Source organism: Schistocerca serialis, chromosome 5 (genome assembly GCF_023864345.2).
Source record: "Schistocerca serialis cubense isolate TAMUIC-IGC-003099 chromosome 5, iqSchSeri2.2, whole genome shotgun sequence".
Lineage (NCBI taxonomy): Eukaryota > Metazoa > Arthropoda > Insecta > Orthoptera > Acrididae > Schistocerca > Schistocerca serialis.
Window position 1 is genome coordinate 372,979,124 of NC_064642.1, and position 15,886 is coordinate 372,995,009.

The 15,886-nt window shown below is 45.5% G+C and overlaps 1 protein-coding gene across 2 annotated transcripts in view; it reads right to left on the reverse strand.

Annotated features, from left to right (window-relative positions):
* Positions 1-15,886, reverse strand: part of LOC126480859 (uncharacterized) — a 294,153-nt gene that overhangs the window by 30,464 nt on the left and 247,803 nt on the right. Inside the window, exons 2-4 of one of the 2 annotated variants that reach the window (XM_050104234.1) lie at positions 8,497-8,739; positions 4,208-5,061; positions 2,705-4,120 (exon numbers count right to left, since the gene is read on the reverse strand). In XM_050104234.1, the coding sequence (XP_049960191.1) occupies positions 2,705-4,120; positions 4,208-5,061; positions 8,497-8,739 (2,513 nt within the window). Of the gene's footprint in view, positions 1-2,704; positions 5,062-8,496; positions 8,740-15,886 lie in introns of both variants that reach the window. The other variant, XM_050104233.1, reaches the window with a different exon arrangement.

Consider the following 15,886-nt stretch of genomic DNA (forward strand, 5'->3'; position numbering starts at 1 on the left):
TTTTGGCAAATTGTGAAGTATGTGGGATCGACGTAAATAAACAGTTCTAGTCTTTAATAAAAATTGTGAATGCGGTAGTTGTATCAGTGTACTCCGTCATTTCGGAGACGGCAAGCAATTAATGGATGGCTAACTTATGTCGTGGAGGTAATTCGGCCGTTACAGACGGGCCCTACATTGGAACAGCTCTGAGGATGCTTTCGCCGATAACTGATTAAAAGAAACTTACAGAAGAAGCACACGAAAGCTACAAAAACAAATCACAAGCAAAGATTTTCAACTGCATTGATAATGACATTAGCTACAAACAAATTTTGGTGTAGAGGTTGCATCTGCGCCTGTGGGGACCAATAATATACAGTTATTTAACTGAAATTGTATTACTTTGTGACCTACATAAATATGTGTAAGAGACCAATAACGCTCATGTCAGAACTTAATTCCGTGATACCCTGAAGCATCACGCAGTGCTAGGGAGAACGATTATCAGTCCCCAAGTACAGAATGCCAGAAAGCCTGCTAATACGAATTGGCTACAGGTAATGTCTACTGGTAGAAGCAGATCTCGGGGAAGAGCAGTTTGAGTTTAGGTGAAATGGAAGAACATGCAAGGCAGTACTGGCTCTAAGACTTATTTCAGAGGAGGGGTTAAAACAAATGCAAACCTACATTTATAAAATTTGTAGATTTAGAAAAATATTTACGGAAATACGATATTTTGAGATTCTGGGGTAAACATGGACAAAATACAGGGAGGCAAAGGTTATGTGCAACTAGCACAGAAACCAGGTTGTCGTAATCAGAGTCGAAGAACATGAAAGGTTAGCAGTAATGCAGCAGCGAATATGACAGAGTTGCAGTCTATTCCTTATGTTACTCAATCCGTACTTGGAGCAAGCAGTAAAGGAAAATATAGAGAAATTTGGAAAATGAAGTGAAGTTCAGGAAGAAGAAATACAAAATCTATAATTTGCTGATAATATTGTAATCTTTCGGAGACTTGAAAGATCAATTAAACGGAATGGTAGTGTGTTTAAAAGAGGTTATGTGATGAACTTCAACAAAAGTAAAACTAAGATAATGAACTGTACTTGAATTACGCCGGATGATGCTGAGGGAAGCAGACTAAGAAATGGGACACGAAAAATAGTAGACGAGTATAATTATTCGAGCAGCAATATGGTCCAAGTGAAGAGGGTATAAGATGCAGACTGGTAATAGCAAAAGAAACGTTTCTGAAAAAGAGAAGTTTTAAATACTGAATATTAATTTAAGTGTTTGGACGCCTATTCTGAAAGTTATCGACTGGAATGTAGTCTTATCTGGAAATGAAACGAGGACGACAGACAAGACAGTAAGAAAATAATAAAAGCTTTTGAAATGTGCTATTGTAGAGGAATGATGAAGATGAGGTAGGTACATCAGATGACTAATGAAAATGTGTAGAAAGGCAGAAAAGAAGTTTACTGTACAACCCGACCAAAAGAAAGCCTTCAAATGAATTCGCAATTTCGAATGACTACCATCAGCTGTAGAATAGAATGACGACAGTGAAAATTTGTGCCAGACCGGGACTCGAACCCGGATTTCCCACTTACCGCGAGCAGTCGCATTACCATTTTGTTCGTTATTGTTTGTTTCGTTTGTTCGTGGCGGACGTCCCATGACGCTTGTTCAAGTTCATCGTTGATCCATTAACTCAGTTTTTTTATTATTATTACAGCGGGCAACTAACTCTCTGACCGAACACGCTGAGCTACCGTACCGGCGTACCATTTGGCTATCCGTGCACGATTCACGGTCCTCCCAAACTTCCACATGTCGCCAACCATGCGTCTACGATCTGTACTCGTAAACCCATTATGTATATTCCCCGTACAGGTCAGACGTCGTACTTGAAAGTCGCTTACGCGGTGTGTATCCATGTCCAAAAGAACTCTGCGTCGTCATCAGACTAACACATGCACTGCAACATCGTAAAAGAAGGGCTTGGTTGATGGGACACATCCTGGGATGTCAAGGAATCGTCAGTTGGTGACGCAAGGAAGGGGAGGGGGGATAAATATTGTAGACGGAGACCAAAGCTTGGCTACAGTAGGCAGGTCCAAATGGATGTGGGTTTGAATAGCGATGCTGAGATGAAGAAATATACACAGGATGAATTAGTTCTGTGAGCCGCATCAAAACAGTCTTCGAACTGAAGAACAACACAACAACAAAAACAAGCAGTAGAATCGAATATCGGACCAATAGAAATATGTATTCTGACTGTAGTACGGTAACTATTACACTACATTTAGAAGAAACTGACCAGGTACAATAATGAAAATGTGGAAAAGATTATAATTTAGAAACACGTGTAAAGTATAATATTTCACAACCAGAGAAGACGAAAAGGAAGTAGAAAAGTGAATAAAAGTGTTAGCTTAAAATGGTCATGATCGATTTCCTTCTCTGTGCTTGTGTTATTGTCTTTCTTCTTTCAAAATTAATACTTTTTGTCAGGATTCAGCAAACTACAGGCAAGGAAGTGTCTGAGATCCATTGACTGTCCACCGCACAGTCTCCAAGGGGCAATTAAGCTAAGTTATAGAAGACTTAATCACAATGGCAGATCGGTAGATCACGATACCTCCAGGAGGTGTTTAAATCAAGTTGGCCTCTTCGCTTTTCATGAAAAAAATTAGTTCAATGTTTTACTTACATGTAAAATCACCTTCCGTTCTGAGATGGTCTTCATGACGCTTTACTTCGGCTCTTTCTCCACGAACGACCTGGAACTCTTCGTGTAAAGTGGTCTGGCCGATAAACTCCCCCTCCATCTTCAAGTGGTCCTCATGTCGGCGCACTTCAGCTCGTTCGCCCCTCACAGCGGTGTACTCGTTCCGTCTTTCCACTGTGAATTCACCTTCAGGTTTCAAATTATCCGACGGCTTACGCACCACAGCTCGGTCACCTTTAACCACTGTGTATTCATTTCTTCTCTCACCCACAAAATCACCTTCAGGTTTTAAGTTATCCTCCGGTTTCTTAGTAGGCGCCCTTTCGCCTTTTGTCGCTGTGAAGTCGTCACGTTTCTTTCCAGTAAAATCGCCTTCTGGTTTCAGGTTGTCTTGTGGTTTTTTCACAGGTGCTCTCTCTCCTTTAGTTGGACTGAATTCGTCCCTCTTTCTTCCTAGAAATTCACCCTCTGGCTTTAGATTGTCTTCTGGCTTTTTGACAGGCATCCTTTCTCCCTTAGTTGGTGTGTAATCGTCTCGTTTTGTACCAGTGAAGTCACCCTCTGGCTTTAGGTTGTCTTCTGGCTTTTTGACTGGCATCCTATCTCCTTTAGTCGGAGTATAATCGTCTCTTTTCCTACCCGTGAATTCACCCTCAGGTCTTAAATTGTCTTGAGGCCGTTTTACGTCAGCCCTTTCTCCAGGACCGAATTTCGCTTTTTCTGGACGGTCGAAGTCTCCTTCCAGTCGCAAGTTATCCGGATGTTTAACGATGGGAGCTCTGTCTCCTGGCCTGTACAGCACTCCATCAGGCCTGTCGAAATCACCTTCAAGTTTTAGGTTATCTGGGTGCTTAACTACGTCAGCACGTTCTCCTGGCCTTACGTCAGAGGGCTCTCGTTTCGCAAATTCACCCTCTGGTCTTAGATTGTCTTGAGGTTTCTTGACTGGAGCCCTTTCTCCTGGTCCAACTTGTACAGGTTCACGTTTGGCAAATTCTCCTTCTGGTTTCAGATTGTCCTGTAGTTTCTTAATTGGTGCCCTGTCTCCAGGTCCAACTTGTACAGGTTCACGTTTGGCAAACTCTCCCTCTGGTTTCAGATTATCTTGTGGCTTCTTTATTGGAGCTCGGTCTCCAGGCCCAACTTGTGCTGGTTCGCGTTTGGCAAACTCTCCCTCTGGTTTCAGATTGTCCTGTGGTTTCTTAATTGGTGCCCTGTCTCCAGGTCCAACTTGTACAGGTTCACGTTTGGCAAACTCTCCCTCTGGTTTCAGATTATCTTGTGGCTTCTTTATTGGAGCTCGGTCTCCAGGTCCAACTTGTACAGGTTCGCGCTTGGCAAACTCTCCCTCTGGTTTCAGGTTGTCTTGTGGTTTCTTTATTGGAGCTCTGTCGCCAGGTCCAACTTGAACAGGTTCACGTTTGGCAAAGTCGCCCTCAGGTCTCAGATTGTCCTGTGGTTTCTTTATTGGAGCTCTATCTCCAGGTCCAAATTGTACAGGCTCACGTTTGGCAAAGTCTCCCTCAGGTCTCAGATTGTCTTGTGGTTTCTTTACTGGAGCCCTTTCTCCTCTAGTTGCCCCATAGTCGTCTCTCTTCTCTGGACTATATTCGCCTTCAGGACGCAGGTTGTCCTCAGGCTTTCTGACAAGAGCCCTTTCTCCTTTTGTAACTGTGTACTCCTCACGTAGATGGCTCTGGCCTTGGAATTCTCCTTCTAGCCTCAGGTTGTCAGTGTGGCGGACGACATCTGCTCTTTCGCCTCTCACCTCGCGGAAGTCTTCCCTTATGTGGCTCTGTCCCTGGAAGTCGCCTTCGAGTCTTAGGTTGTCAGTTCTACGCACCACCTCCGCTCGCTCCCCGCGAACTTGCTTGAACTCTTCGTGGATATGGCTTTGTCCCTGGAAGTCTCCCTCGAGGCGAAGGTGATCTCCGTGCTTGACTACCGGAGCACGTTCGCCCCGAACCTCACGAAACTCCTCCCTTAGGTGGCTATGTCCCTGGAATTCGCCTTCGAGCCTCAGGTTGTCAGAGTGACGCACAACTTCAGCGCGTTCTCCACGGACTTCTTTGAACTCTTCGTGCAGATGACTTTGTCCTTGGAACTCCCCCTCCAGACGCAGATGGTCACCATGTTTCACCACTGGAGCACGCTCACCACGAACGGGTTTGAACTCTTCTCTGAGATGGCTCTGACCTTGAAACTCTCCCTCCAGACGAAGATGGTCACCATGCTTCACAACTGGAGCACGTTCACCACGCACTGCGCGGAACTCTTCGTGAAGGTGACTTTGACCTTCGAACTGCCCATCGAGATGCAGGTGGTCCTCGTATGTGTACCTGAAAAAGAGACCATATGGATGTTACGACCTGTTACGGTTCTCCCTCTACAAAAACTCAATTTTGACTGCAGGCTTCAACACACAGCAAAGTAGAGAAATCATCACAAACGCTTATTTTATTACGAACTACATTGTTTCGACACTTACTCATATACAGCTAAGAATCATAATCAAACACGCAAAGAAATATTAATATTGTGAACATATGGTGATATACTGTAGTTGGAAGTTTAATTTACAGAGGCTAATAAATAACATGCTTCTGGATTTTTGATTGACTTTATAATACCATTCTCACAGCTGTGCTACGAATGCCTCCATTTTCGCTTCATTAAAACAGATTTGATACTTTTCTTTTATCGTTTATGGTAGTTTCTATTTGTTCCATTTCTAGTGATGGCAATTCTAGAGGCGTTATGTGCGAGTACAGGTATTGCACATTGTTTGGTCCATGACGTATTATATTCGGTTATGCGGAGAAAATCGTTTCAGATACCTGCAGATTCACACCGAGAAAGGTGTTAAAAGAAAATTGTTAAATGAAGAAAATAAGTAAACTTCATTCGTAAGCAGTGGGATAAAGAATCGAAATGACATGTGAATGAAATACGAATGGGAAGAAGTTATTCCAGCAAATCAAACGCATGGCCATCGAAGGAAATTTATGCAATTTGCGAGAATTGTGAGGCAAGACAGCAGGGCGTACTGGAAGAGTGGAAAGTTATTGAGGAAGCAAACTCTTTACAGAATGCTAAAATCAGCTCGTCAGAGCTGGCACGTAATAGATAAAATGGAGACCGTGAACCAAAACAACGCTAGGGGTGACATTACGAGATATAATATATGCCAAAATTGTGAGATACATAAATACTCCACGAACTGACTTTCACTGTGATAATAAGAGCAGCAGCAGAGGGGGGTCAATGTATGACATGAAAGCACTGCTGGGCTTTGATTTAGGAAAGAGAAAGTCGGACCTAAAAGATCAAATAAAAGGAAAAAATACTCTCTTTTCGGGATAGCTGTCAAGTAGAAATATTCCTATACACAGATGTATTACGTAGCAGGTGTATGAGAGAGAAAATCTGAAAAAAATTAGGAACAATAAACAAATGAAGTGGTCAGACTGAATAAAACATTAACGCTAGCAGCCTTTTCGCCACAACGCCGTTAGAGACGGGGCAATAACCTATTTGAACAAGAATAATAACGGCTATCAACAATGACCTTAGATTTTTGTATATTGCAGAAACCGCATTACGATACCTGGGTGGAGAATGAAATCTCGCTAATTTCGAGAACGAAACCTTAGTCTGAACCGTGTTATCTCAATCAGCCTAACATCGGTGTGATAAAAAGAAAGCAGCAAATTGCACAGAACCTCGTAATATTATTTAGAGATGACGGGAAAGTGTGTTAACGAGGTTCGATGGAGTAATAGAAATATTTGGACGATATCTTGACGAAGAGAGAGAAAGGAATGTTTGAGCAGTAGGTTTATTTATCAGGTACTGAGGAACGGCCAGAAGCAGATGGAAATAGTAGCAGAACAAAAAGCAAAGGAATATTTATAAATTCTATTCAAAATAAAGGGATGCTTCAAGTTCTTTGATCCTGTAAGTATAGATCTCCATAAAGGCACAGAAGGCAGTTCTGTAGAGGACGACGCGTGTTACAAGGAGGGATATATAGGGGAGCGAAAAAGTATGTCGATGTGGAAGGACAGCGCCAGTACTCTATAAAGAACAGAAGAAATATATGCAGTTATTAATTAGAGAAAAATTGAAGGGATATTGCCAGTAGTAACGGCACTTGTAAGATAAACGAATTGGAAGGAAATGGGGACATATTAAGCGCAGAATAAACAGCAGATAACTGAGTGGAAGCTTGTATGAATAGAGAAATTCCGTAGGAATTCGATAAAGGAAAATTTTGTATAGAAAGAATCTGTGGTCCCATACTGAACATGGATTTTCAGAATATTTGTAAATTTAAGGTGAAAAAATTGTTTCTAATAGCAATAGAATTACTAGTGAGGTACTCAGGACGATGAAGAAAGATTAGCATTGCCTCCACACTCAACGAAGCAGCGTGATATGTACCGTTTGATTTCAGTTAAAGCTGTACTCTCACACAATTGAATAAGGCATGGATATTGAGCAGGAGCCTGACCACTATATGGCGAGGATGATGGATTACACGTTTTATTCGCTGACTGGAATAGTGCACAGAGGAACTGAAAGAAAAAAATCGAAGAAGTACTAGCGGATGATCAGGTTCGTTTCCGTAGCAAATTTTGACGTTGCTCTTATCCGAAAAAAAAGTAAGAAATGTATAGAGATTAGAACTTCCTTAAGATCGAAACAATGTTAGGTAGAACAGATAACAAAGTAAGGTAAGGAAATTGTTAAAGGTCTATATGATAGGTACTGTGGTGTCACCGCCAGACACCACACTTGCTAGATGGTAGCCTTTAAATCGGCCGCGGTCCATTAATATACGTCGGACCCGCGTGTCGCCACTGTCAGTGATTGCAGACCGAGCGCCACCACACGGCAGGTCTAGAGAGACGTACTAGCACTCGCCCCAGTTGTACAGCCGACTTTGCTAGGAAAGGTTCACTGACAATTACGCTCTCATTTGCCGAGACGATAGTTAGCAAAGCCTTCAGCTACGTCATTTGCTACGACCTAGCAAGGCGCCATAGCATTTGATAATTAATATTGTGAAGCTTGTACAGTAACGAGAGATGTTCACCAATTGTGGATTAAAGTTAAGTATTCTACCAGTACCTCCTATTTTGCTAGTCTTATTTCTCTGACCTGTTCCAGACCTCACGCCAGTCTGCGTGTAATTAAACGCGTGCATTTCGGCCTCCTCTAACAACACGGTGTTGGCTCTTCTGCCAACACTTCAGGTACAGGTTTATAACTTCTTTTAACTGACGTATTACACGCGCCATCTCGCCAGTTTCCGTAAGGGTTCGAGCTCGGTGTGTATCTGCGCTGAAGGAGAGCTGGGTTCCAATCCCGATCCGGTACAAATTTTCAGCTTGCCCCTTTGGTAAAAATCAGTGGCCACTGGCAGCTAACATCTTTAATTCCTGTGTGTCTAGATTAGGAAGTGTTTTATATTGAGCACGACTAATGCAATGTAAATATAAAAGAAGTGTGGCATAGGAGAGGTTCAAATGTGTGTGAAATCTTATGGGACTTAACTGCTGAGGTCATCAGTCCCTAAGCTTACACACTACTTAACCTAAATTATCCTAAGGACAAACACATACACCCATGCCCGAGGGAGGACTCGAACCTCTGCCGGGACCAGCCGCACAGCCCATAAATGCAGCGCCCGAGACCGCTCGGCTTATCCCGCGCGGCCATAAGAGAGGTTTGCAGTAGGCAGAAGAAAGCAGAGCAGTGGTGGGGCTTACCTCTGCTGCCTCTCGGCGTGCTTCTCGTCGTAGTCGTGGCGGTAGGAGGAGACGGCGGTGATGGAGCCGTCGGGCAGCTCGAGCTGCGTGTGGAGGCGCACGGGGCGCGGGCGCTGCGCGGTGCCCGGCGGGTAGGCCGGGAAGTCGGCGTGCAGGTGCGAGGTGCGAGGCACCTCGGCGCCCGGCTCCAGCGCCAGCGGCGGCCCGTCGTCCGTCACCGGCCGGTTCAGGCATCGGTGCCGCCTGCAACACATCCGCCAATCTCACACACTGTGCTCGCAACCAGCTCGGCGCTCAGCGGAACGAGGATCACGCGCGTGCGATAAAATCACCGCTAAATTTCCACCCTACGTGTTTCAAATAAGCACATCGCAAAAAAAAGAAAAAAACCCTGTCACATCCAGTAGACACCACACTAATTCTGCCCAATACGCCTCTAGACTAGGGGTGGGAAAAACCTGCGGGTTAAAACACAGTACCGATATTTTAGTTTTACGAGAATTGCCCAAAAAGTAACGCACCGCAATTATTATTTTCTTTTTTCCCAGCCGAAAGCAACGCTACGAATGCGAAACGTTACGTGTGTATTATCTGACGTCACCTGAAGTCTAAGGAGCATCTGCTGTCGACAGAAGTACAGTTATTAGAATTATATTTTAATACCTTCAGCTGCTGACGGGCGTTGATATGTATCAACGGGGACACGTGAAATAGTGTGCCCCGATCGGGACTCGAACCCGAGACCTCCTGCTCACATGGCAGACGCTCTATCCATTTTTAAGCTCATTTTGATCGTTATTGTTCGTTGCATTTGGTCGGGGCGGACGTCCCGTGACATCCGTAGTACATGTTCAGCGGTGATCCATTCACTCAGCTTTTTATTACGGAGGGGTCCAACTGAGCTACCGAGGGCACAGAGGATAGTGCGACTGCAGGGACTATCTCGCACACGCCTCCCGCGAGACGCACATTCTCGCCTTATACCGCGTGATCAAATAGTCAGTATAAATTTGAAAACTGAATAAATCGCGGTATAATGTAGATAGAGAGGTAAAAAATTGACACACATGCTTGGAATGACATGGGGTTTTATTAGAACCAAAAAAATACAAAAGTTCACAAAATGTCCGACAGATGGCGCTTCATCTGATCAGAATAGCAATAATTAGCATAACAAAGTAAGACAAAACAAAGATGATGTTCTTTACAGGAAATGCTCAATATGTCCACCATCATTCCTCAACAATAGGAATAATGTTGTGAACAGCACTGTAAAGCATGTCCGGAGTTATGGTGAGGCATTGGCGTCGGATGTTGTCTGTCAGCATCCCTAGAGATATCGGTCGATCACGATACACTTGCGACTTCAAGTAACCCCAAAGCCAATAATCGCACCGAATGAGGTCTGGGGACCTGGGAGGCCAAGCATGACGAAAGTGGCGGCTGAGCACACGATCATGACCAAACGACGCGCACAAGAGATCTTTCACGCGTCTAGCAATTTTTTTTTTGGTTCTAATAAAACCCCATGTCATTCCAAGCATGTGTGTCAATTTTTACCTCTCTATCTACAATATTCCGTGGTTTATTAAGTTTTCAAATGTATACTGCCTTTTTGATCACCCAGTATGTCCACACACTACATTCGTAGTGTTCCTACCCAACATACTCATTACTCGTGGAAGACATTCTTACCAAGTCCCGTAAGCTGGCTGGCTCTGAGCACTATGGGACTTAACAGCTATGGTCATCAGTCCCCTAGAACTTAGAACTACTTAAACCTAACTAACCTAAGGACAGCACACAACACCCAGCCATCACGAGGCAGAGAAAATCCCTGACCCCGCCGGGAATCGAACCCGGGAACCCGGGCGTGGGAAGCGAGAACGCTACCGCACGACCACGAGATGCGGGCCAAGTCCCGTAAGAGTTCGGATAATACACTCCTGGAAATGGAAAAAAGAACACACTGACACCGGTGTGTCAGACCCACCATACTTGCTCCGGACACTGCGAGAGGGCTGTACAAGCAATGATCACACGCACGGCACAGCGGACACACCAGGAACCGCGGTGTTGGCCGTCGAATGGCGCTAGCTGCGCAGCATTTGTGCACCGCCACCGTCAGTGTCAGCCAGTTTGCCGTGGCATACGGAGCTCCATCGCAGTCTTTAACACTGGTAGCATGCCGCGACAGCGTGGACGTGAACCGTATGTGCAGTTGACGGACTTTGAGCGAGGGCGTATAGTGGGCATGCGGGAGGCCGGGTGGACGTACCGCCGAATTGCTCAAGACGGGGGCGTGAGGTTCCACAGTACATCGATGTTGTCGCCAGTGGTCGGCGGAAGGTGCACGTGCCCGTCGACCTGGGACCGGACCGCAGCGACGCACGGATGCACGCCAAGACCGTAGGATCCTACGCAGTGCCGTAGGGGACCGCACCGCCACTTCCCAGCAAATTAGGGACACTGTTGCTCCTGGGGTATCGGCGAGGACCATTCGCAACCGTCTCCATGAAGCTGGGCTACGGTACCGCACACCGTTAGGCCGTCTTCCGCTCACGCCCCAACATCGTGCAGCCCGCCTCCAGTGGTGTCGCGACAGGCGTGAATGGAGGGACGAATGGAGACGTGTCGTCTTCAGCGATGAGAGTCGCTTCTGCCTTGGTGCCAATGATGGTCGTATGCGTGTTTGGCGCCGTGCAGGTGAGCGCCACAATCAGGACTGCATACGACCGAGGCACACAGGGCCAACACCCGGCATCATGGTGTGGGGAGCGATCTCCTACACTGGCCGTACACCACTGGTGATCGTCGAGGGGACACTGAATAGTGCACGGTACATCCAAACCGTCATCGAACCCATCGTTCTACCATTCCTAGACCGGCAAGGGAACTTGCTGTTCCAACAGGACAATGCACGTCCGCATGTATCCCGTGCCACCCCACGTGCTCTAGAATATGTAAGTCAACTACCCTGGCCAGCAAGATCTCCGGATCTGTCCCCCATTGAGCATGTTTGGGACTGGATGAAGCGTCGTCTCACGCGGTCTGCACGTCCAGCACGAACGCTGGTCCAACTGAGGCGCCAGGTGGAAATGGCATGGCAAGCCGTTCCACAGGACTACATCCAGCATCTCTACGATCGTCTCCATGGGAGAATAGCAGCCTGCATTGCTGCGAATGGTGGATATACACTGTACTAGTGCCGACATTGTGCATGCTCTGTTGCCTGTGTCTATGTGCCTGTGGTTCTGTCAGTGTGATCATGTGATGTATCTGACCCCAGGAATGTGTCAATAAAGAGTCCCCTTCCTGGGACAATGAATTCACGGTGTTCTTATTTCAATTTCCAGGAGTGTATGTGTGCATCCGCACAGAAGATGAAGGTCATGGCCGATATTGCCAGAACTATATGCTTATATGGATATGATGTCTGTTCTGTCGGACATGTCCGAAAGAACAGACACCATATTCATATAAGTATGAAGTACAGTTAGTCGCTGGGAACGGAGGGTGAGGTCATCAGAAGGTGGTTCATCGGAGAGCCACTACTTGCAGCGATCGGGGAGACCATCCACGGCTGTCGAGCTGACATACTGCAGCGAGCTGATGTCATTCGTGAGGACAGACGCATTACGACTCGGCAGTTCGTGCTGAACCTGCCAATCAGCATAGGGAGAGTGGATGCAATTACTCGCACTCTTGGATATTCAAAAGTGTGTGCAAGGCGGCTCCCGCGGTGTCTAACGGTGGATCACAAATCGCACAGAAAAAATATTTGTCTCGATTTGTTGCAATGTTTTGAAGCCTTCTGGTCCCGAATTGTGATAGTTGATGATACCTGGGTCCACATTTTGAGCCCGAAACAAAGCGACAGTCGATGGAATGACGGCATTCCCGCTATCCACAGAAGAAAAAATTCAAAGCAACTGCGCCCGCATCTCGTGGTCGTGCGGTAGCGTTCTCGCTTCCCACGCCCGGGTTCCCGGGTTCGATTCCCGGCGGGGTCAGGGATTTTCTCTGCCTCGTGGTGGCTGGGTGTTGTGTGCTGTCCTTAGGTTAGTTAGGTTTAAGTAGTTCTAAGTTCTAGGGGACTTATGACCACAGCAGTTGAGTCCCATAGTGCTCAGAGCCATTTGAACCATCAAAGCAATTGCTTCCGCCGGTAAGGTTATGATCACCGGATTCTGGGACTGTGAAGGTATGATTCTCATTGATGTGATGCCAAGAGGCGGTACCATTAATTCAGAAGCATTTGTCAACACATTAACAAAACTCAAGACGCGCTTCTGGCGACTTCGGCGCCACAGCAACCCAGGAGATATTTTGCTGCAACACGATAACGCACGGCCCTACACAAGTCTGAGGGCTGTTTAACACACTGCAAAACAGGATTGGACAGTTTTACCCCATCCACCCTACAGCCCTGACCTAACCCCCTCTGATTTCCACTTGTTTGGGCCATTAAAGGATGCCATTCATGGAAGACATTTTGAGGACGATGAGGACGTGATTCACACAGTGAAGCACTGGCTTCGCCACCAGGACATGGATTGGTAGTGACAGGGCATACACTCCTTTGTTTCTCTGGAGGAAGGCCATAGAACGGGATGGAGATTACGTGCAAAAATGGGGTGTGTAGATGAAACACCATTCTTTCGTGTGTGTAACTCTGATTATGTTCAATAAAGAATTGTTGGAGGAAAAAAAGGTGGTGCATTACTTTCTGGGCAACCCTCGTAAATAACCGGTTTTTTGATGTTTCTTTGTCCCATCTACAACACCTTTTTGCATTTTTTGCTTATAACCAGGTAAGAAAAATCTAAAGCAGAGCCCGGGTTCCCGGGTTCGATTCCCGGCGGGGTCAGGGATTTTCTCTGCCTCGTGATGGCTGGGTGTTGTGTGCTGTCCTTAGGTTAGTTAGGTTTAAGTAGTTCTAAGTTCTAGGGGACTGATGACCATAGATGTTAAGTCCCATAGTGCTCAGAGCCATTTGAACCATTTTTTTTCTAAAGCAGAATTAGTAAACATAACGTTTCGAAACTCCTTCACCAAAGGAGACAAAGTAAATGTTCCAGAATTCGAATCAAGAGCTGCTGCCAACATGAATAACTTACAAGGGACACTCTCAATCACACCCCCTCAAATTTAATGGTAAGATTGCCCAGTGGATATCCAATCAAAAAATGAATACAGATCAAGCATCAAACAGGTACAAGGTGTCCTCAGCTGTGGAAAAAAGAAGCAAAATAGAAACAGCGAAGGTCCAAGATGACCATGTGCAACATCGAGCGACCTTGAATGACTGTTGCATCGTGAGCCGGTAGTTCGACGTTTTCGGGCAGAGGGTTAGCTGCCATCTGTAATAAAAATAAAATAAAAACTGAGTGAATGGACAAATGATGAACTTGAACGGGTGTCATGGGACGTCCCGAACAAATGCAAAGAACAATAATGAGCAAAATGAGGTCTATCAATTAAAAAAAAAGGTAGTCACGGTGTTGGACTGCGAAGCAGGAGATCGGGGTTCCAATCTCCCTCGTGCCCCACCTTTTCTTCACAAAATAATGAAATGTCCGCCCTGTCACTTATATGCCTGTTCGCTGTATTCAGATTTGTGTCTGTATCGTCGTGTAACGTTCGTTCGCAACAACGACGTCTAACGAAGAGATCTCCAGATGTACGTTCCCCGTATTTGTTCTACACAGGTACCACACGTTATGCTCCTTGCGCTACGTTTTCAAAGTTTTGGCTTTTGAATTCTTTCGTTGTGACATAGTTCACACCTGTTTATTTGCTGTTTTCATTTTTGTGAGAGGTCTGTGCGGCATCTCGCCTGCTCTCACTGTTCATCACATTTATTTGCAACAGTAATATATCTTTCCACATGACTCATATTCTGTAACCAGTGTATAGTATGACAACTGCCAAGACTACAGAGGGAGGTTCGACACATCAACGACCGGACAGACAGTTCATAAATTTGTGAAAAAGAAATGAGACACGAGGGAGATTTGAACCCGGGTCTCCCACTTCGCACTCCAACACCGCGACCACACAACCACGGCGCCGTGAGTCTGGAGAGTCGCTCGATGCGGCACATCTTGAGACTGGACCGTTTACTGTTTCTATTTTGCTTCTTTTTTTAGATTTCAGTACACACCTTCTTGTTTTCATGCTTGATCTGCGTTCAGCTTCTGACGGGCTATCCACTGGGTCATTTTACCGCAAATCTGAAAAGGGGGTGGGAAGGGGGGGGCGAAGGGGAATTTCTGTTGTTAGAAGTAGATATCCTCGGAGTAGTGAAGCACCTCAGATCACTCAATAAGAGAAAGTCTTCCGGCCCAGATTCTATACCAACTAGACTCCTTTCAGAGTATGGTGATGCAATTACTCCATACCTAACAATCATACACAACCGCTCGCGCGACGAAAGATCCGCACCCAAAGACTGGAAAATTGCACAGGTCACACCGATATTCAAGAAAGGCAATAGGAGTAATCCACTAAATTACGGGCCCATATCATTAACGTCGGTATTTATCAGGATTTTGGAACATATATTGTGTTCGAACATTGTGAATTACCTCGCAGAGAACGGTCTATTGAGACACAGTCAACGCGAATTTAGAAAACATCGATCTTGTGAAACACAACTAGCTCTTTACTCAAAATAAGGGTTGAATGCTATCGAGAAAAGACTTCAAACTTATTCTGTATTTCTTGAGTTCCAGCAGGCTTTTGACGGCGTACCTCACAAGCAGCTTGTAATCATATTGCGTGCTTATAGTATATCGTCTCAGTTATGTGACTGGACTCGTGATTTCCTGTGAGTGAGGTCACAGTTCACAGTAATTGACGGAAAGTCATCGAGTAAAACAGAAGTGATTTCTGGCGTTCCCCAAGGTAGTGTTATAGGCTGTTCCTTGTCCATACAAACGAGTTAGGAGCCAATTTAAGCAGTCGTGTTAGGTTATTTGCAGATGATGCTGTCGTTTATCGTCTTGTAAAGGCATCAGATGATCAAAACCAATTGCAAAACGATTTAGATAAGATATCTGTGTGGTGCGAAAATTGGCAATTGACCCTAGATAATGAAAAGTGTGAGGTCATCCACATGAGTGCTAAAACGAATCCGTTGAACTACGGTTACACGGTAAATCAATCAACTCTAAAGGTCGTAATTTCAACTAAACACCTAGGAATTACAATTACGGACAACTTAAATTGGTAGGAACGCACAGAAAATGTTGTGGGAAGGGCGAACCAAGGACTGCATTATTGGCAGAGCACTTACAAGATGAACAGATCTATTAAAGAAATTGCCTACACTACGCTTGTCCGTCCTGTTTTGGAGTACTGCTGCGCGGTGTGGGATCGTTACCAG